This window comes from Nyctereutes procyonoides, unplaced genomic scaffold, assembly GCF_905146905.1.
Source record: "Nyctereutes procyonoides isolate TBG_1078 unplaced genomic scaffold, NYPRO_anot_genome, whole genome shotgun sequence".
Classification (NCBI taxonomy): Eukaryota; Metazoa; Chordata; class Mammalia; order Carnivora; family Canidae; genus Nyctereutes; species Nyctereutes procyonoides.
In genome coordinates, this window is record NW_026575125.1 from 43,028,618 (window position 1) to 43,050,257 (window position 21,640).

General features: G+C 40.3%; 1 protein-coding gene across 1 annotated transcript; it reads right to left on the reverse strand.

Moving 5' to 3' along the window:
• Positions 1 to 1,681: 1,681 nt before the first annotated feature.
• Positions 1,682 to 9,319, reverse strand: AKAP4 (A-kinase anchoring protein 4). The gene is made up of 5 exons (XM_055337498.1): positions 9,224 to 9,319; positions 8,118 to 8,168; positions 7,461 to 7,562; positions 2,865 to 5,003; positions 1,682 to 1,837 (listed from the first exon to the last, which is right to left on the reverse strand). Exons 1-5 carry the CDS (start codon positions 9,317 to 9,319, stop codon positions 1,682 to 1,684), a joined length of 2,544 nt encoding a protein of 847 aa, XP_055193473.1.
• Positions 9,320 to 21,640: the final 12,321 nt, after the last annotated feature.

Consider the following 21,640-nt stretch of genomic DNA (forward strand, 5'->3'; position numbering starts at 1 on the left):
CAACTTCCCTCATTTAGCAGAACATGTAACTTCCTTTGCTCTATTTCCACGTTCCAAGGAATCCCCAAGGCCATCTCATAATAAAAATCAGGAGCAAGTCAAGAGCCAAGTTAATCAAGGAAGTAAACTACTATGGGACCAGCTGTGTTCAGGGAGGATTGAGTCATCAGAAATCCATCCCTGGTCCCAGGATTTGTTTATTAGGGATTTTCTTCAAGGAGAAAGGGAAGGATCTGTGGTAGCTCAACTTCAAAGCTTTTCATGGGGCCGGTGCAACTGCAAAAGGTTTGATTAGCATGCATCAGCATTGGGTAGTTTTAAAAGTCCAGCTTTGAAGAGGCCTGCCTTTACTTCTGACTGGTCCAGGCATTGTGGAGAAGTGGGCAATGTTTGCCTCTGTGCTGCTTATGTCCCCCCAAAAAGTACCTCACTGGGTCCCGTACTCAGAGCTTCTTGCTTTCACTTTGGAAGCACATCAAAAGCCCTTGAGACTGTGCTAGGATGGGCTTTGCAGGGTATAGCTTCCTTCATATAGTTACATTTATAACAAGATTCCCCTGTGTAAAGCATCCTCCCATCCACTGCTCTACTTGAAGCTGTAGTGAAGGTAATTTTTGGCCATACTTTACAGGTAAGGAAACAGGCTGGGTCTCTGTAAAGCCATGTGACTAGTAAAAGGCAAAAGTTTTGACTTTTGAATCCAGAAGGATCTCACATCCTACGCTTTTCTACTAAGCCATGACACCTCAAAGGCACCAGCATATGCCACAGCAAACTAGCCAACAGAGGACCACACAGCTGAAACCACTCTCTTGATCTTATTTGCAATTAATTCTAGCATTATGATTGAAACATGCTTCTGAGAAGCATGCAACAAATCTGAGGATTTAGTGCTAGTCTCAAAAGAGACATTGGGATTCACATAGGGTGGCTATGAATTTACCATCCTATAACTTTATTCTTAGAATTTTCCCTCAGACTCATGGAAGACAAAGACATCTCATCAGTTGAAGTAAATGACTTCTAAGAATGCTTTATTCACACCTAAGAGGATCAGATCCAATTGTAGATCTGGATAGTATTTATCCATGTGCAGTGAACAGTGAGGGTGTGCATGAGCAATGTCCATGGGTAATATACTTACTTTTTTCAGTTAGATTTCATGTAAGATAGCCTATCTTCAAGTTCTCAGTAGACACCAAGGAGGCTGCATCCTTGGGATTAGGAGGGGAAATATCAAGTTAGGTGAGCAATTCTGAGAGAAATGGAGAGGCTACAGGTGGCAAAACTCTAAATAGATTGTAAGCTGAGATTATTTGGACAAACCAAATTACCTAGGGACTTGGGACATATGTCATATCCCTGTCTTGGGTGCTCAGAAAAGAACCCAGGGTGAAATCTGGACACAAGTCCAACACTATCACCAGTCCTTGGAATTAGACCCATTCTCCTCCCTTGCCTTGGGTCTATCTGATCAAAAAAAACAATTACACTTTTTTAATTTTTTTTATTCATGTTCTTGCCCAGCTTTTGGACACCCCGTATTTGCACAAACTGCTCAGATGTATTGGGAAATACAATTGGGTGATGTGCAGTTCACTGGCCTGATGGGTGGGGTGTTCAGGCTGGGATGGAATGCTGCTAGGGGGGTAAATGGAGAGGAGTCAAAGGAGTTGTTAGTTCACAGGTTAGTGAGCAACCAGTCTAGCAGTTGTTTCCTAGCCATGTTTCCCACGGCTTCATCCAGTTGTCGTTCCTTGGCAAACTTCATGACCTCTTGAAGAAGATCCCCTACACTGTACCCCTTCTCTGCCGCCTTAGCTGAAACTTCAGGAAGCTGTGGAGAGAGCAGAGGTATTTTGAGTCACATAATAATTTTGGAGAAGGGACCTGGATGGATCAAATGAAGCACTCCACCCCTGTCACCCCTGAACTCATCTTCCCACCCATGCTTCTAGGATTAGAGTAAAGCCTGACACAGATCCAGGACTGGAGGCTCCTGACAGGGCTTTCCCTTTTCCTCCCCCACTTCAATGACAGATAAAAATGCCACAGGACTTTCTCTTTGAACTTTAGAAAACAAACTCTGGGATCATGTGTGTTCACCAAATACATCTTACAGGTGCTAGGTCCTTCAGTTAGTTTGTGATGATTGCTAGGTCAAGGTTAGGGGTTGCCATTTCCCAACTTCACTATGAAAAAAGTATGAGATTGGAAGTAGGGACAATCTCCTGGTCCTGGACTGAAAATAATTTGGTTCAGGATCTTATTTAACTCCATGTAATGTAGAAAACACAGCTGTGGTGTGTGTGTGTGTGTGTGTGTGTGTGAGAGAGAGAGAGAGAGAGAGAGAGAGAGAGAGAGAGAGAAGAGAGAACTTTTATGTTTATGAATGCTGGCCTTTACAAAACTGATTAGGGTGAAACAAGTGTAGGTGTGGTGCCTCGGGCAAAAAATTTAAGAAGGCAAGTACTCTTGGGGCACTTGCAGGACCCCTGAGTTTGGGGAGAAGTTCCCTTTTTCTTTTTTTCTCTCTCCAACCCCTTCAAACTCAAAATGTAAGACTTAAAAATTGCTCCCTGAGATGTGTTACCAAATAGTTTGTTGAAAGGGTCTTGTTAAAATGAGCTAACCTCTCTCCTTGTCTTGGTGGAAATGCACAGGCCTTGAGGTATCCAGATCCCCATTTAGTTCACGGTTCACCCCTTTTGTCTTTGTGTGAAGTGAAAGCAGTTTGTGAAGTGCATAGTAAGGAATAGGATTGGGAAAAAATTGGACTGCTCCTGAGCTCTAAGTACCATGCTGCCTCCCTCTCCCTGCCCATTCCAACCCTCTTTTCTTCTTGTGCTTGTTGCATTGCTTACCTTCTCCAGTTGTCCATCATCATCTCCCATGAAGTAGAGCATGGGAACGTTAAATTGGGAGGCTGCAATCCACTGCAGGACAGCCTGAAGCTGCTTCTGCAAGCTACTTGTTGAGCACTGATTATTAACTATGACTTCAGGTCCAGGAGAGTCCTGATGGTTCTGTGACATCGCACCATCTTGACTACACCTGGAGCCACCAACCTGGTAATTGGGGTTGTTTGCCAAGGCTGCTTGTTCCTCCAACTCAGCGAGGGCTGCCCCATTATTACTATACTTAGCCATGATAAGGCACAACTTCATCACAGATTCTACCAGTTGATCTATAAATTGGCGGTTCACTTGCTTCATCCCACTGATAAAGTCAAGTTCTTGATTGTCCTGGCATTGTTCTTCCCCTCTGTCAGACTTCTTGGACATGGAAGCTGCTTTGTTTGTCCTGGGCTCAGAACGCTTGTTCTCGCTTTCACATAGGTCATCACAGTTGAAGGGGCTCTCACTAAGCAGTTTCTGAATCAGCATTAGAACGATGTTTGACATATCCAGCTTCTGGGAGTCCAGCTGTTGATTGTCCTTTAGAGAGGTGGAGGGTCCAGGAGCTCCATGAGATTCTAGCTGTTTCATTGAGAGTGCCTTGGCACTTTGGCCACTTCCACACTTTTCATATTGGGCACTCTGAGTCATATAGCCCGTGGTAGAGCCAGGACAATCTTCTTCAAATGCATCTTTGCCTTTGGCCTGCTGGGTCAGATGGTACTGGATCAGCATAAGGGCAGACACAATCAAGTCCTTTGCCAGTGAGTCTGTGGAAGGGCTGATCTTTTCTCTTTTTTCCTCTTTATTGGCACATACTTTGCCAGGCATCTTGCCTTGGTTTCCTTGCTTTTGGTTCCACATGGTCAGACTCTCCTTGAGGATGTGTTCACCGACTTTTTCAGCACTGGTCAATGACTTGCACTGCTCTGGTTTCATTTTGCCTTTGTCCTTCCCCTTCATCTCAGCTTTCACGGCTGAGAATTCAAGACTTTGGTTCTTGCATTTAGGGTCATGGGACCCCGCTTTCAAGGATGCATATGACAGACTCTGAGATTTAGTCTCCTTCTTCTCACCAAGAAGAGCACTGACCAGACGCTTCAGCATAGCCTCCATGATATCTGCAGCATTTTGTTTTCCGTGGTTGAACAGATTCCTCTTGACAGCTGAGACAAAGTCTGAGTCAGTCATCAGGACCCCAGTGATATTATGCAGGTTCCTCATGCAGGAATCAATCAAATCAGACACAATTTCTTTGGTGTGCTTTAACAACACCCTCTTCAGGACCACACAGGCTGGAATTGGCTTCCCAGAGCTATGTATTTTCAAGGTCTTCATAACAGAGACCATCATGTCAGATGCCACCTGATTTGCATAAACCATGAGCCCTTTGCTGATACAATCTGCAAATTCTTTGCTATCTCTTTGGCACATCTGTTTGTCTCCACTCTTGTTCTTGTTGGATAGTTCACTATACAGGAAGGTTTTCCGGCCACCTTCCTTACACTCCTCCCCAGTGCCTCGCATTTCTGCAGAGGTCAATTCCACAGCATCATGGGCCATTTCAGAAGCAATCTTGCTCACAGCACTGCGAGGGCTGTTTTTCCCTTTGTCCCCAGGGGATGGGTAGATTGAATGATGAAGGCATTTGCTTCCGCCTTCCAACTTCTCCTTGATTTCCTTACGGGCCATCTGGATTACCAGAGAAGATAGTCGGTTGACATAGAAAGAAAGGTCATCCATAGAACATTCGCCATCAGGGGAAATAACTGCCCTCTGACTGCTAGGAGATTTTGCTGGAGGAGTAGAAGGACTCTGATTATTGTTGGTGTTTTTGGCTGCTGTTATTTCGAGACGTAGACTTTGAGGTCCGTTGGCCATATAATCCATGTTCAGTTGATCAGCATAGACGCTGTAGCAGTTCCCGGAGGGTATTTTGTGATATTCGCCATCTGTGTCTCCTACTTTATGTTTACAGCTAGAGGTTGAGGGGCTCAGTGCATGTTGGAAACCCAAGGCATACTTCTGGAGGTCATTGAGAAGCCAATTAAGGACACTTATGGGATCAGAGGGAGCTTGTTTGAAAAGGCACACGGATCCCTCCGTCTAAAAAAAGAAGAACACCTATCCATAAGAGTTTGGGTAGGGTACTTCTTTCTTTTATTTTATTTACTTATTTTATTTTTTTTAAAAGATTTTATACCTAATTTTATTTAGAAGATAGATCTTCTAAACTGCACGGATCAGGGACTAGGCCTTTAGAATTTGCATGGAACATAATATACAATTGCAATCATTAATACACATTTAAACACAAGTGGCAGCAGCAAAAGCTGAGTATATACATTTGTACACTTAACTATTTATATATCAATATATTTGTTGATTTCATCTGTGTATGTGTTATCTCAAAATGTATGTCAAAAATGTATCCTTATATCATTGTGTGCATATGCACATCAATATAGCAATTCATAAGTGTGAACATCTCAGTAATGTGAGAATGTGTCAGTCTGTATTGTGCAATGTGAAAATGCCTATGTGTATGTTTGCATATATGTGTATGTCAGTGCACATGTGTATGTGTAAGCACGTGTAATAAATAATATGTTGACATCAATACCCACTGCCTACTGTATAAGCCAACATGTACATGTTAGTGTGTATATTTTGTATGTGTGTGGGAATATAAACATAAGAGTGTGTATATCGGTGTGTCTGAGAATATGTAAATAAGCAATTGTTGATTTGAAATGATGGGCATATATTTATGATATAAATCCAGTAGCATGTATCATGCAGCTATAAATGCATTTGTGTATATTAGAGCATACATTCACATATTAACATATATGCTCATTAACACATTAATGTATAATCAATGTATGAAATATTAATAAATGTGTATGTTAAAATATGAGTACATGTAAATAAGTGAATGTATAATGACTGTGTAGTCTATCAATTGGCTATCATTTGTTATGTTTATATGCTATGTCTGTGCTTGAGAATGTGTGTCAGTATCACACACACCGTGGCATTTGAGTTTGTGTGTGAGTACATGAGTGGGGATGTTCTTGCATTTGTGTCAATGTATGTATCAATGCATACAAAAATAAGTGACTATCATTTTGTTTAAATTTCTATGTGTGTGTATCAACATGAAGTATATTTATAAGTGTGTATGCTTATAGCTGAGTCTGTATGGTCACTGTGTTTTGATCAAATGTTATGGGTGTGTGAGTATACATTTATGCATGGTGTGCATGGATATATACATGGATGTTTATGTGTGTCATACATGAGCATGTCAAGGTATCTGATTGTATAACTGTGTATCTTTGTGTATGTGTGTAAGTCATTGTTTAAGAATAGGTCAATATACATAAGTTTGTTATATTAGTGCTTGTGTATATTTGTCAATGTCATGTGTAGCCAGACAGGAGTATGCTTTTACTTGTATAAATTATTTTTTGTTAATATGTATAAATGTATATATCAATGTGTGTGTCACTTTGTGTAGATTTATATGCCTATGACTGTGTATGCCCAAGTCTGGATATGTGTATCTGTACTGTACACATCTTCTACTTGGCACTTAGTGCCAATCCCCTCTTTCCCCCTTCCATTGCTTCATCTCTGGTCTTTTCACAGAATTCCTGGAAACATAAGGTCAACAATAAGGTCAACTTTTTGCAAATAGGCTTGATACAATCAAGGAGATCTGCCTTGTGTGCAGGAAATATGGACTACTCTTAAAAATAAATACTAGTTATAATTTATTCCTTTCCTGAGACTCCAAAATGGAGTTGGCCACCCCCAACTGAACCCAAAACTATTTAGAGAATATTTTGTAACTGGCATTTCCTTCCTTAGGGGCCACTCTCATCATTCCAAATGTGTCCGGGGCCAGAAATTACATTTCTCATTATAGCATGAGTCCAAGAAGATAGAAAAAAGAAATATTTGGCTCTTTTGCACCAAAACAAAATATCCTGCTCCAATACCAGCCACTCCAGGCATGTAGGACTGCGAGGGTGACTTCTCATGTGCTTTAATGCCTACCCCAAACGATGAGCCTAACAGATATAATCTAGAATACTTACACAAAAACAAAAGGACTGTGTGGAACAGTGGCATGCAAGTCTAATTGGTTCTAACTTTATGGTACCCAATAGCCTAGGTAACCTCTTAGACAATGGGGTAGGAACCAGGCAACTATAGTACTTGGTCATTGTGGATTCATTCTGCTCCATATCCTTATTCATTCTTCTTGGTTTCTGAGCAATGTAGGGCACACAAGCCTATTATAAGCCAACGAAGTACATTGCAAAGGATCTTGCTTATAAGCCCATATCTTCATTATGATAAGAAGAGCATTGAACTTACCGTGCCTCTAAACTTAGGACTATGTTCTTTAGAATGTCGTAGTAATAAAATTTATGGGCCTGTATGACAGTAGTTATCTTACTATCTCTGAACCAGAGTCAGACTCAATATTGGGCTCAGACTCCATATTGGGCTCTGAGAATTAGAAAGGGTGAGCTCAGAAGCTAACCATACCTTAGACTGGTCTTGCTTCTCAGTATCCTTGATCACAATAATCTCTTTTTCTTCCAGATTTCCCAAGTTTAAGTCACCTTCTGAACTGGAACCAGCAGCATCCTATGGAATTAAGGGGTAAGATTTTTATGTACAGTTGCTTTTTAAGACTTTCCTAGGCTACCACTTCAAAATGACTTCAAATGACTGTTATGTCTCTGATTATCCCTCTTCTTTCTGAAGGAGCAGTAGGACTGTAATACCAGCTAGTCTTTGAAGAATGATAAAGTTTCCACTACAAATTACTACTCTCCTTGCTCTAATCCCACTGAAGATATTGACAAAGCTGTCAGTCTCAGGAACTATATTTCATTAATCATCAAACTTTTAGACAGGTTTTTTTTAAATCTCACTTCTCTGATATACTATTTTCCATGCTGCTTTAATTCTTTCAGCCATACCAACAACTTAAGTGGCTTCTAAAATGAGATTTGGTATCAAGAGTGACCGTAAATTCTGAACTAGGGATCCTGGCCTTACAAAATCAATGGCTTTCCATTTGAGGCTCCTCCACCTTTCCACTCTCTGCCACAAGCTTTCCCTTTCCTCATGCTGTTACTGATAACCCTCTCGGCAGTTTCACACTGATTCCAGATGAGGGAAACAGAGAATACTCACCTTGGAATCTTTATCTTCCACATTCAGGGTGGACACATCAACAAAGCATATCTGCATCAAATTAGAAGAGTAAATTTAGAAAAACTCTAAACACCTTAATCTCTTTCTGGGAGATGACAATACCTACCTTATAGGGTTCTATAAAGTAGAGGATTGATTGATATACTGCATGTAAAGCATTTAGCAGAGTGCCTGTACATAGTAAGTACTCAATAAAATGCTAATATGATTATTATTAGGCACATAGAAACTTAGCATTACTATATCTCCTAAATGAGAATGCCTATCTGTTAGAGAGAGGCCCAAAATATCATATCCACATTTATTAAGAAAACTGAGAAGAAAGGTGGCTTGCCCAACTGACACAAACTCAAAGGTGGAACTTTCATTAGAAGTTGATTCTCTTGGCTCCCAGTTTAGAGCACTTTCTGCTATAGTGTTCCCCAAATGTGGTATTTTTACTATTGATGATATAGGATATTTTAGGTGGTACATAAATAGATGTTTGTATTTAATAGGTACATTTGTTGTTGTTTATTTGGAAAATACACCCTAAAACATCAAACCTGTGGTATTGTGGACACTAATGCTTAGAGTGATGGCAATTTTTAAATGTATTTGAATTTAAATTCATTTTTAAAAACATTGCAAAAACACATATTAAGTAAATAATAGTATGAGTGGCACTTGAACATGATAAAAATGTGAAGTACTATGCAAATCACTCAAAGTTTGGGAAACAGAGCATGAAGCATTTTGCCCTCTTGAGGGAGTCCCACTTTAGTGTAACTTACTGGTAGCTAGGTGACATTGTGACTTCAGAAGTGTTAGGTAATAGGGGCTGGTAACTAGGCAACCACCACTCCTCCCTCCCGCCAGGTTCCCCCTTAGTCCTCCCTCCCCAGGTCCTTTATATCACATATGGTTCACCTCTCCCTTAATTCGTCCTTCTGTGATGTATAAAGCACACTGATCCCCCACAGACCTCATTGAGCTTGGTTGCTTAGAGACATCACAGTATCACTCTCCATTAGTCTATCCTGGGTTCCAGGATATTTATACTTATACACCAATCTTTTCTACTCCTTGGTAATTTTTTATCTTACCACTTTCCGGTCCTGATCTTGCTGTCCTGTTGGGCTGTAGAGATCTACCTTGCACACGCCCCTGCGGCTGTGTAACCAGTCAATATCATCAGACATCTGTAAACAGAAAGAAAAGAAATCCGAATATATATATATATGGTTTTTAGAAACTAGCTGAGTTTGGATAAGAATCTCTGAAGGGCTTCCTGAAACCCATCTCTTGTCTCAATCAGGTTTAGGTTAGGAACTGGTGGGGTGAGCAAAGAAGGAAGGACACTATGAAATGTTTGAGTTTGATAATCAAATCATTATCTTTTAGCACAGTCCTTAGTCTCCTTTCATTTATACTCCTCACACCAAGTATTTGGAATCATGGGAGTATTGTATTAACTTGTGAGAAAGCCAGTCAGAAAAATGGCAGGCTGGGAAGCAAACTTAAAGATCTAGAGACTGTGAGGATAAAATTTAATGATTTACTTCTACCCAACTCCACTAAATCTCATCTGTGTCTGCTCTTGTTTACTCACTCTTGAGTACCTCAAAGAATAAAGCTCACCTCATCCTCTTTAACTGAATTTTAGCTAACTCCAGTTCAATCAGAGTCTTTCTCATTACATTAAAGAAAGTAAAATTAGGTAAATAGCCCTAATACTTATTACACAGGGCCATTGGAAAAGATTAGGGTCAATACCAGTACAGTGAATAAGCATCCACTTATTCAAAGGATAAGAATCCTTTTTATCAAAACATATAAGATTCCAACATATAGAATAAGTTTCTGAATGTTGAGAAAAGTCTAATAGCTATAAATATAACCAAGAGACAAATGTCTGAGGGAAGACCAGACCCTGATCCTATAGCCCAAGTTTAATTTTAATTTTGAAACAAAAAAGAACCTCTGCCAACTACCTTTAGCCCCCTTGCCACCTCCAACCCTGGCCCGGAACTAAAAGTCTAAGGGAAATGGCAGAGCCACTGGCTAATTTTTGCTATCTAAGACCTCAGATCTATGTTCAGGAAGATACAGTTAAGAGCTCAGTAGAATTGTTTTGGAGCTTGAATTTGATTTCTTTTTAAAATTTAACAAGAGAAGTTTTTTTGCTAAGTTATTAGAGGGCTGTTGAATTCCTTTCCCCCAACTTCCTTCAAAATGGACACCCCTTTTAACCTCTAGTTCCTTCTCTGTCTCCCTTCTTCCTTTCCCCATCCCCTCTCTCTCCTTTCCTCCTCATTCTCTCTCTCCCTCTTTTTCCCCTTCCCCCTTTCTCCTCCCTTCCACCCTCTCCCCTGCCCTCCTCCCTCCTCCTTCCCTCCTTCCCTCTCTCTCTCTCCCTCTCTCTCAACATTTTTATAACATCAATCCTCTGGTTATCTTTTCACATGATAATATTACATTTCTATTCTTTGTCATTCCCCTGACACAGATCTTTTTGGGTCCTCACTTCCCTGAAACCCATCCCTGAAAAGGTTTTAGGAAAGGCCTTCCCACACCCGCTCAGAAGAGGGAGTTTCTTAAAAACAAACAAACAAACAAAGCTAAGAGATGACTAGCGTAGAAAAAAAGAAGGGGAGTCATAGAGGTACTTCATATGATTTGGATACAGCCTCAGTCCAAATCCTAAAGAATGAAAAAAAATTGTGGACTCATTACCTTGATAATGAAGCTATTTTAGGCTTTTGGCTGAAATTGTGCCACCCAGAAGGGAGATGTGCCCCTTTAGATGGAACTGGGCAGTGCCAAGTTCTTGGGCACCTGCAGCTGGCTGCCACCCCCGTCAGCAGTTGGACGAGACTGATGGGCCAGGCTTTTCCCTGCTGCCTCTGACCCTGGGGTATGACAACATGGTTTGTTGGGTCACAATGCCTGAAACTAGCAACCTCAGCAAAGGCGTAGCAGTCTGGCAAACTCAGTTGCCCTTCACATCAAAAGCACTCAGGCTGTCTACTGTACAACAACCTTTTTCTAGGAGGGCACACATATTTATTTCACATTTTGTCCAATTTATAATCCCTTCAGACTTCCTTTCTCTTTCCTCTTCTTGTTTCCAGAACAATCTAATCATATTAGTTACCAGTTTGATGGGGGTCTGTATTTTTCACATACAGAATCACCACTAGCCTTTATGAATAAGACAGTATTAACTTTCACATCTTGTCTTATTTCTCTTTGGGTTTCCCACTAGAGATTCAGAGTTATGTGGCAAGAGATCTTTGGATTTATGTAGAAACAGAAAAAATGGCTAAGTCCTGTCTGGTTATCCTGAGAGTAAAAATAGAAAGTTGGAGGCTGCCTTAATAGTTTGTGGTTTCACCTCACTATCAAGACACCCCCTTAGCTAGTCAAAAAGAAGTCAGAAGATGCCCTTACCTTTGTAGTAGCAGAGTAGGCTATTCTGTAGAAGCTTGGAATGATTTCTTTTTTGTTAATTGGGATGCTGTGATGACCCCTCCAGTCTGACCCAAGATGTTACTTCTTTCCTCAACCCTCCATACTCTCCTAAAGCCTTCCCTGCCAGCTGACACCAGAATTTCTACTTCATGACATCGCTGTTTCTATAGAGAACAGTGACAACATATAGTTGGGGGCTCCATTCTTAGGATTCTGGATGTCTAAGTGCTCCAGCAAGCTCTAACTTTCATCATGAGACATAATTATCCCAGAAAAAAAAGGCCAGTCTACCTGGGATATGGTCAGCTTGCACAGACTTTTTTAAGCTATGAAAGGACCCGAGCCCGGCTTATTCTTTTTCATTATATGGCCAGTGCTGGGTTGCAGGCTACCATATTCTTTAGAGGATTTCTGTTAGACTTTGAGATGCCTTTAGTTTAGCCCCAGTTTGGAAACATTAGCCCATCATCAAATGGCTCACATTGTGCCCAAGACTTGTCTTATCTTCTTCTTGCCCTTTTCCCACATGTTTCCACTTTAACCTCATGTGTGTGAATAAATGTTTCTGAATTAAAAATAAGCTGGGATGATATCCCAAATAATAGAGTTTTGTATTCTTGGTCTACTTCAATTTCTTCCTTTCCTTGTTACCCCTGAGACTGCATATCTTATCCCCACTCTACAGTTTTGATCTTGTTAGTTCATGGCATCAAAGAGAAATAGAGCTATACATTTGCTGAAAGTGGCAAGACAGATTTTATTCAGGCTACTGCAGTAAGGAAGAGAGTCTTCAAAGGAACAAAGCTCAGATCCACTGAAACAAGAAGCAGAAGGCATTTTAAATGCTGGGGTGTGCTAAAGGAAAAAATGCTCAGGGGAAGTGTGTGTGTGTGTGTGTGTGTGTGTGTGTGTGTGTGTGTGTGTGTTGGTGGGGGAGGTGTGATCAGTGCGATTAGGGCAACGGCGTGTGCTAACTGGTATCAAAGTTAGGGTCCTACCCTTTCATAGAGATTAGGAAACAAGGGTCCTTCTTTCTTGATGATTACATTTCAAAGGGATGGCTCCCAGGTCCTTGAGAAAAACATTTCTGGGTTGTAGAAGATAGCTCTCAAAGGAACAGAGAAAGGATTTACAATGACAGGTTTTCTAAAGTAAATGTTCTAAGAAAAGGGAGGTCAGGGGCCTATAATCAGGTTTTGGCTGACACAAACAGTAAATTCTTCTGTCAGGGTTGAACTTTCTTAGGCAGGCCTTTAAAGGAGGTTGGGGTCATCATCCTAGGGACGTGGCCTTGAGTTGACAGAAACTGTTAGTGTTTGTTCAAGTCTCTTAATGTAGGGAATGGATGATATATTTTTAAAAGATTTTATTTATTTTTTCTGAGAGAAAGAGAGAGAGCAGAAGCAAGGGAAGAGACAAAGGGAGAGAGAGCAGACCAGACTCCCTGCTGAGGAGGGAGTCTGACATGGGGCTCAATCCCAGGACTCAGAACCCAGGACCCAGGACTCTGGGATCATGACCTGAGCCAAAGGCTGACGCTTAACCAACTGAGCCACTCAGGCACCCCAGGAATGGATGATATCGTTTGTGCCCAAAGTTGCAGTTGTTATAAGCCAAGGTTAAGGCCTAGTTGAGAAGTCTCAGAGGAGCCTGACTATATCAAATCATAATGTTGTATACCTTAAATATATACAACTTATTTTTTAAAAAAGTACATTTTGGTCAGGACGCCTGGGTGGATCAGCGGTTGAGCATCTGCTTTTGGCTCAGGGCATGATCCTGGCTGGGGTCCCAGGATCAAGTCCCACATCAGGCTCCCTAGCCTGCTTCTCCCTCTGCCTATGTCTCTGCCTCTCTCTCTATGTCTCTTCTGAATAAATAAACGAAATCTTTAAAAAATACATTTTGGTCAAAGAGGGAGGCTTTGTCGGTGGTGATGAGCTAAAATCTGCAGTACAAGACTTGCTTTTCCTACATCACCTTTTTGTCGAGAACTTTTGATGATTATAGAAAAAGCTGGAGCCCCTGTGTCTGGCTCATGTCTGTAGAATAAAAAGCAAAGGAAGAAAACATGTATTTATTCTCCAAGCAGGAGAATGTATATCCCTAAGATTAAAAAACAAAAAGTCTCTATGTCTCCCAGCCCAGAAGGAAACAACTATGATCTGGGCCTGGAAAATATCTTACCAAATCCCCTGAATGACAAAAAGAGAACTATTACAGATGATTAGAGCCCTGTCCCATGGCACCCCAATCCTGTCATCCTGGAGGCTAACCAGGAGCAAACAAGAGCAGCATTTGGCTGGGAAACCAACAACAAAAATGTGAGGAGTCTCAGTCAGAGGTTACAGTGTATCTTCTGCCTCATCTTTCTTGGGGGCTGCTGATTTTCAGACCAGCTTATACTGACTAGAGGTGGGAACAGGTGGGTGAGGGAGAAGGATGTTCAAAGAGTCAAAAGAAGGAGTATGCTATGTTAGTGTGTGAATATGTGTGAAGTTCTATGCACTTAGATTAGCCTTTAAGGGCCAAACATAGAGATGTTAAACATAGAAGCTTTATTGTCTTTTCTTTTTTTCTGAACCATTAGCAACCGTTTTCTAATTTTGTTTATTCTACTCGAACATCTCTTCCATACAAACTTGTGAGTAATTGTACAAATCAACACTTTAAACTATGCTTTCAGTTTACATTTGGTTTGAAAGGGCTGTTTAAGATAATAAAAATGGGACCTGTGTTTGTAATGTAATTGTTATGAATAATAGCAAATTGAAATTTAAATGAGTTGAACTATCAGCCTTCATGAAATCAATGTCTGTCTGTTAGTCTCACCAAATATCTTCTAGTCTCAGATTAGGCAGCCTAATTTAGTTTATGAGATGACACCACTACCATTTGGAAAATGCATGGTGATACCAGTGATTAACAGACATTATTTATTGTGGCACAACACAAATGGGAACTTCACTTCTCCCTGTCCCCCGAATTATTTTCCAGACATGAAAATACACAATGTCATTTAGAGCAGCTTCAGGCAACCATACTGAAGTGAAAAATCATTGCAATGATGCTGCACAATTACTTCTGTTAAGTATTTATGTTATGTTTGTATTGTGCATATCTGTCTGGCCTTTTCTATGAGTGATTGAAGCAGTGGAGGGAGAAAATAAAGGACTTTAAAATGCTATTAATATTCTCGTTTTTTATTCTAGAGGGAAGCTGTTAAAGAAAAGGGATCTCTTAGATAATGTTGGGGTTTCCGGTTTGGAAGAGGCTTAATTAGGCAGCTAAGATCTGTTCTATTGCCTTGTTGTAGAAAATGACTTAATAGCTATTTGTGAAAGGTGGGCTTGGCGTGGCAGTGGCCGTTTCTGGTCAGGCTCCTCCCTCTTATAATTGGGAAATTTCCCTCCTGTGATTTCCTAGAACATTTGCTTCTTGTCTGTATAATTCATCTGACATTTACTAGATCCGGTCTTGTAGAGTTAATTAACTTTTCCTATCCCTGGATCACCTGCGTTGAAAGCCTGACGGGCAGTTCCTGCGTCTCTCATCGAATCCGCCCGCGATACTGGGCACAGGGCTGGGATCAGGGAGCAAATAACGTCTTTGGAATTTCAGGCAGCCAACAGTTCAGAAGCCGCGGAGTCCTGGGATCTGTAATAATATTTCAGTGGGCAGTCTACTTCTGAGAGACGCAATTGCCACACTGAAAATCTGTTCAGTACTGTTTTACCTGCATCATCTCATTTGATTGTCATACGGCCTTAAGAAACGGATACTATTGTAAACCCGATTTTGTCAATGCGCGGCCCTTTGGCGGAGAGGTTGGGAGAGCCGGCTAGATGAGGCTCTCCCCACTTCCATTATTTTGGAGGTGGGGTGCGCGCGCGGGGAGTGGCACCCCTTTTCTTTCTTCTGGGCTCCCAAGAGGCAGAAGAGAAATTTCCCTCGAGAAAAAGAAAACTAAGGGGTGGGGGTAGGGGTACTCTGATCTTTTGGCCCCATCTGGTGGTTTCGAGTGTGACCGAGCAAAGCGTCGATCCGCTACCTCCCCCTGCTGGTGAGAACGGTGGGGTCGGACCGGCTGGCTCCGGGACCCATTTGCTGAGGCGGCATTTTCTGCAGCCGGTCGCTCTGAGGCGGTCAGTCACTTCTCCGGCCCCCTCTCCGTGTTTTGCTTTGTGCCTCGTTTTGTTTGTTTCCCGCTACTTGGGGAGAGTCCGTTTGACAAAGCGAGGCGTTTGTTTCAAGCTGGCTAGGGCTCGCGCGAGGTACGACTTCATTTCCTAGGCACTCACAGGGCCTTTTGCCTTACGGATGTAAGTCTATAAACGAATTTTCTTGTCAGAGCTGTGGAGAGGTAGCTGAGGAAAGTAGGCTATGAGTCGGATTTTGTTTTTGTTGTTGTTGTTGTTTTCCTTTGAAACCAACAAACGTCTGGAACGTCTGACGAAAAGTACTTAAATATAGTATTAACTGGCGACAGAGTTTTTAATCTTTTCCTCTGCTGGTATCTTTGTCAGTGAATCGCACGTTTTAAACCAAGACTCTTGGAGGAGAGGAAGGGGATCTGGAAGCCTGTGTAGCCGAGTTCCCTCATAGCATTGATGGGCATTCCTCCTCCCCCCCCCCCCCCGCCATCGGTTAGAGGATGTTAAAATCAAATGAAGACTGGTCTAGTCTTTTTTTTTTTTTTAGGATTTTATTTATTTACTCACGAGGGACACAGAGACCTAGGCAGAGGGAGAAGCAGGCTCCATGCAGGGGGCCTGACGCAGGACTCGATCCCGGCTCCCCAGAATCACACCTTGAGCTGAAGGCGGCGCTAAACCGCTGAGCCACCCGGGCTGCCCTGGCCTAGTCCTCAGCGTGGTCATGTCCTTGCCCCGTGGGGGGTGTCAGGCAGAGACGTGTGCCTGTTGCTCTCAAATCTAGAGGGTGAATGGGGGTAATGAGTTCATGTGGCCACTAGGAGGTCGCAGCTGCTCGGAAAACGTGTTTCGCTCAGGGCACGAGATCCTCCGTCACCGAAGCCCGTTTTTGCCAAGGTGGTCCTCAAATGAAAAGGGGAATTGGTGATTCCTCCCTCATAGAGTCGCTCCCCACCCACAAAACCGCACTTTTTGTGTGTGTGTGTTATAGTTATTGATACATTTCCTTTAAAAAAGTTGTTTATAGGTTCAAGGAAAACAAGTGCCTTTTCTATTTCGTTATGAGCTTGGCTTTCCAAATGCTTGAGGAGAATGATTGTGTTTTACTGATTTTCATTTACCCTGCAAAGGATAGCACTAGGTTAATCTATGTTAGTGGTTGTTCAAGAAATTGCCATGCCCAGAATCATATACAAGAAGTGTTTGGCCATAGCCAAAAATGTTCAATCACCTAGGTCCAAAATGCCTGGCTTTTTGCAGTAACTTCCTCGCTGGTTCCACCAAATCTTTTCTTGCTACTCTTAAGCAGATTTTTTTGAAAGAACCAATATATCTCATTAACTAGTTATTTTAAAAACAGCTTTATTGAAATATAATTCAAATACCACATAATTCTTCACCTAAAGTGTATAACTCAATGATTCTTAGTATATTCACAGAGTTGAGGAACTATCACCATAATCAGTTTCAGAACATTTTAATCACCGAAAAAGAAACCTCATACTCTTTATCACACTCCAGCTCCCTGAACCCTATGCTTACCCAGCCTTAGGCAATCACTAACTTGCTTTGTCTCCATAGATCTGCCTATTTTGGACATTTCGTATACATGGAATCATTTGGTAGGTGGTCTTTTGTGACTGACTTCTTTCACTTGGCATAACTTTTCCCGGTTTAGAGTTGTGACCACATGTGTGAAATGATGTTTTCGAGGGATTCTTGTTAGATGCTTGGTGCAAAGAATTTTTACTGGAGGCTGGTCGTGCAGGCACCCTCTGCCTAGTTCATACCCAAACTCCAAAGTCCCAGGAGGAAATCTGGTGTACACCATTAGATGTATTGTTTGCACAACTAAGGTACAGTGAGCTACCTTTATCCGTTAGGGTGGTGGGGAACCCTCCCTAAATCCAAGTTCCCAGATTCTAGCCAAGGGGCTAACCTTGCCTACAGGATTTTCAGATGATAACATTCTCAGGTCTGCTATGTTAACTCTTTTTTACACAGACTTTGAAAGGGATTTCGTTGATTTTGTAGATCAATTTGAGGGGGATGCCATCTTAATATTAAGGATTTCAATAGAAGAATATGGGATGTCTTTACATTTATTTAGGTCTTTAGTTTTTCTTAAAGATATTTTGTGGGTTTCAATGTACAAGTCTTGTACTTCTTTTGTTAAATTTATTTCTATATGTTTTATTTGTTTTGATGCCATTGTAAGTAGAATTGTTTTCTTAATTTTATTTTCACATTGTTCCTTGCAAATCTATAGAAATACAATTGAGTTTTGTATCCTACAGCCGTGAGCTCATTTATTAGCTCTAATTATTTTTGTGGAATCTTTAGCCTGTTAATATGGTAGATTGTGTGGATTGATTTTTTGAACCAGCCTTGAATCCCTAGAATAAATCCAGATCATTTGGTCATGGTATATAATATTTTTATATATTGCTAAATTGTATTTGCTAATATCTTGCTGAAGATTTTGCATCTCTTTTCATGAGGGAAGATTGATATGTGGTTTTCTTTTTTTTTTCTTTATGATAGTCACACACACACACAGAGAGAGAGGCAGAGACACAGGCAGAGGGAGAAGCAGGCTCCATGCACCGGGAGCCCGACGTGGGATTCGATCCCGGGTCTCCAGGATCGCGCCCTGGGCCAAAGGCAGGCGCCAAACCGCTGCGCCACCCAGGGATCCCAGATATGTGGTTTTCTTTTTTTGTAGTCTTTATATGGTTTTGGTATCACAGTAGAAGTGTTTTCATATGAGTTGGGAAGTATTCCTTCCTCTTCTGTTTTCTGGAAGAAATGGTGAAGAATTGGTGTTAATTATTCCTTATACACTTAGTTTAGTTCTCCAGTGAAGTAATCTTGACCAGGTGACTTCTTTTTTGAGAATTTTAAAATTACAAATTGAATTTCTTTAAAACTATGGAGCTATTCAAACGATGTATTTCATATTGGGTGCATTGTGGTATGTGGTAGTTTGTGATTTCCAGGGAATTTGTCCATTCCAATTAAGTTGTCATATTTATGTGTGTAGAGCTCATAGTATTCCCTCGTTATCCTTTGGATATCAGTAGCGTCTATAGGGTTACTGTGTCTTCATTGTGGATTGACCATTTTATCATTATGTAATATTCTTCTCTGTCCCTGGCAATTTACTTTGCTCTGAAGTTTACTTTCTCTGATATTAATAGAGCTACACTTGCTTTTTTCTTTAAAAAAATAATGTATGATACATCATTTTCCATTTTTAATTTTCAATCTACTTATATTTGAAGTACATTTCTTGTTGACATTATATCATTGGATCATTTTTATTGAAATGTAGTAAACATAAGATATTATATTCATTTTGGGTGTACAACATAGTGATTTAACATTTATATAGATTGCAAAGCGATCACCATATTAAATCTAGCTACCATCTGTTACCATATGAAGTTGTTACGATACTATTAACTATATTCCCTATGCTGTACATTGCATTTCCATGTCTTATTTATTTTATAAGTGAAAGTTTGTACCTTTTAATTCTCTTCCTCTATTTCAACCAACCTCCTCTGGAAACCACCAGATTGTTTTCTGTATCTATGAGTCTGTTTCTGTTTTGTTTTGTTTATTGATATGCTTTGTTTTTTTTAGATTCCATGAAATCAAGTGATATTTGTCTTTCTCTGACTTATTTCACTTAACATAATACACTTTTGGCTCATCCATGTTGTCACAAATAGCAAGATTTTATTCTTTTTCATGGTCGGGTAATATTTCACTAAAATCTATCTATACCACATTTTCTTTATTCACTCATTTGTTGATGGACACTTTAGGCTGCTTTCATATCTTGGCTATTGTAAATATGCTGCAGTGAACGTAATGGTGCATATATCTTTTAAATTTAGTGTTTTTGTTTTCTTTGGATAAATATCCAGAAGTGGAATTGCTGAATCATATAGTATTCTTATTTTTAATTTTTTGAGGAACCTCCATACTATTTTCTACAGTGGTTGCACCAATTTACATTCCCACAAATGGCACAGGAGGGTTCCCCTTTCTCCACATTCTTGCCAACACTTGTTATTTCGTATTTTTTTTTGATACTAGCCATTCTGACACATGTGAGGTGATAGCTCATTATGGTTTTATTTGCATTTGCCTAATGATTAGTGATGTTGAGCATCTTTTCATAAGTCAGTTGGCCATCTGTATGGAACCACAAAAGACCCCAAATAGCCAATGTAATCTTGAGAAAGAAGAATAAAGCTGAAGACATCACACTCCCTGATTTTAAACTATGCTACAAAGCTATAGTAATTAAAGCAGTATGGTACTGGCACAAAAACAGATGCATAGATCAATGGAACAAAGTAGAGAAAAAATAAACCCATACTTATGTGGTCAACTAGTCTATGACAAAGGAGGTGAGAACTTGTGATGGAGAAGAGAAAAAGTCTTTTTAATAGATGGTATTGGCAAAACTGAACAGCTACCTGCAAAAGAATGAAATGGGACTACCTTTTTACACCAAATATAAAAATGAAATGGATTAAAGACTTAAATGTAAGACCAGAAACTATAAAACTCCTAAAAAATAAAAAAAACAGGCAGTGAGCCCTTGCACATCAGTCTAAGCAGCAGTTTCTTGGATCTGTTCCTAAGGCAAGGGAAAGCCAAAGCAAAAATAAACGAATGGAACTGCACCAGAATAAAAAGGTTTTGTATAGTAAAGGAAACCATCAACAAAGTGAAAAGACAACCTGCTGAATGGAAGAAGATATTTGGAAATGATATGACTGATGGGGTTAATTTCTAAAATATATAAAGATCTCAAACAACTCAATATACCCCCCCCCAAATAATTCAATTAAAATATGGGCATAGGACCTGAATAGGGTCATGTGTTTTTTTTTCAAATCCACTGCCAATCTCTTTGAATTCCTCTACTTAAACAATTTACACTTAACATAATAATTTATCTGTTAGGTTTTATTAATTGACTATGTACTTATTAAGATTTTATTTATTTATTCATGAGACACACACAGAGAGGCAGAGATATAGGCAGAGGTAGAAGCAAGCTCCTACCATGGGGAGCCCGATGTGGGACTCGATCCCAGGACCCTAGAATCACGGCTTGAGCCAAAGGCAGACACTCACCCATTGAGCCACCCAAGTGCCCAGATCTGTTAGGGTTTAAGTCCACCATTTTATTTTTTGTTTTCAGATTATTTACTCTGTTTCTCATTTATATGTTTTCTTTTACCTGCCTTCCAGTCAGTTACTTGAACACTCTTTTGAATTCCATTTTGATGTATCTATAGTGTTTTTAGTGCAAGTTTGAGGTATTAAATGATATATGCACAATATTCACAATCTTTTGGATTGACATTTTACTAGTCAGTAAGGAGGTATGGAAGGAGGTGTAGAAACTGTGTTCTTCTACCATCCTCCATCTATATTATTTTAAACATTTCCTTCACATACAATGAGAACCCATTAAGCAGTGTTATAATTTTTGCCATAGCTCTCAAACATACTGAGAAGAGAGCATCAGAAGGAGAGCCTATTATGTCCACCTTTAGTTTTGCTCCTTCTACTGTTCTTTCTCCCTAATGTTACAAGACTCTTCCTATTACTATTTCTTCTGTTTTGTGAACTTTCTGTTCTTTTAAGGTAAGCCTCTGAGAATGACTTGATTTGCCCTTCACTCCTGAAAGCTATTTTTCTTGGATATAGCATTCTGAGTTTACAGCTTTTGTGTTGTAGTACTTGAAAAATATTGTGTCATCTCCTCTGGCCTACATGGTTTCTGTTGAGAAATCCATCATCATTCAAAAACATTTTGTCCAATTAAAAAGGTGTCATTTCTCTCTTGCTGCTTTCAAGGCTCTT

Excerpts from the sequence above, each read along its gene's own strand:
- AKAP4 (XM_055337498.1), bottom strand. The coding sequence starts at position 9,319 with ATGTCTGATGATATTGACTGGTTACACAGCCGCAGGGGCGTGTGCAAG. Across the intron at positions 8,169-9,223 it reads AAGATCAGGACCGGAAAGTG|ATATGCTTTGTTGATGTGTC; the intron begins GTAAGATAAAAA and ends AATTTGATGCAG. Across the intron at positions 1,838-2,864 it reads ATGATGGACAACTGGAGAAG|CTTCCTGAAGTTTCAGCTAA; the intron begins GTAAGCAATGCA and ends CTCTCTCCACAG.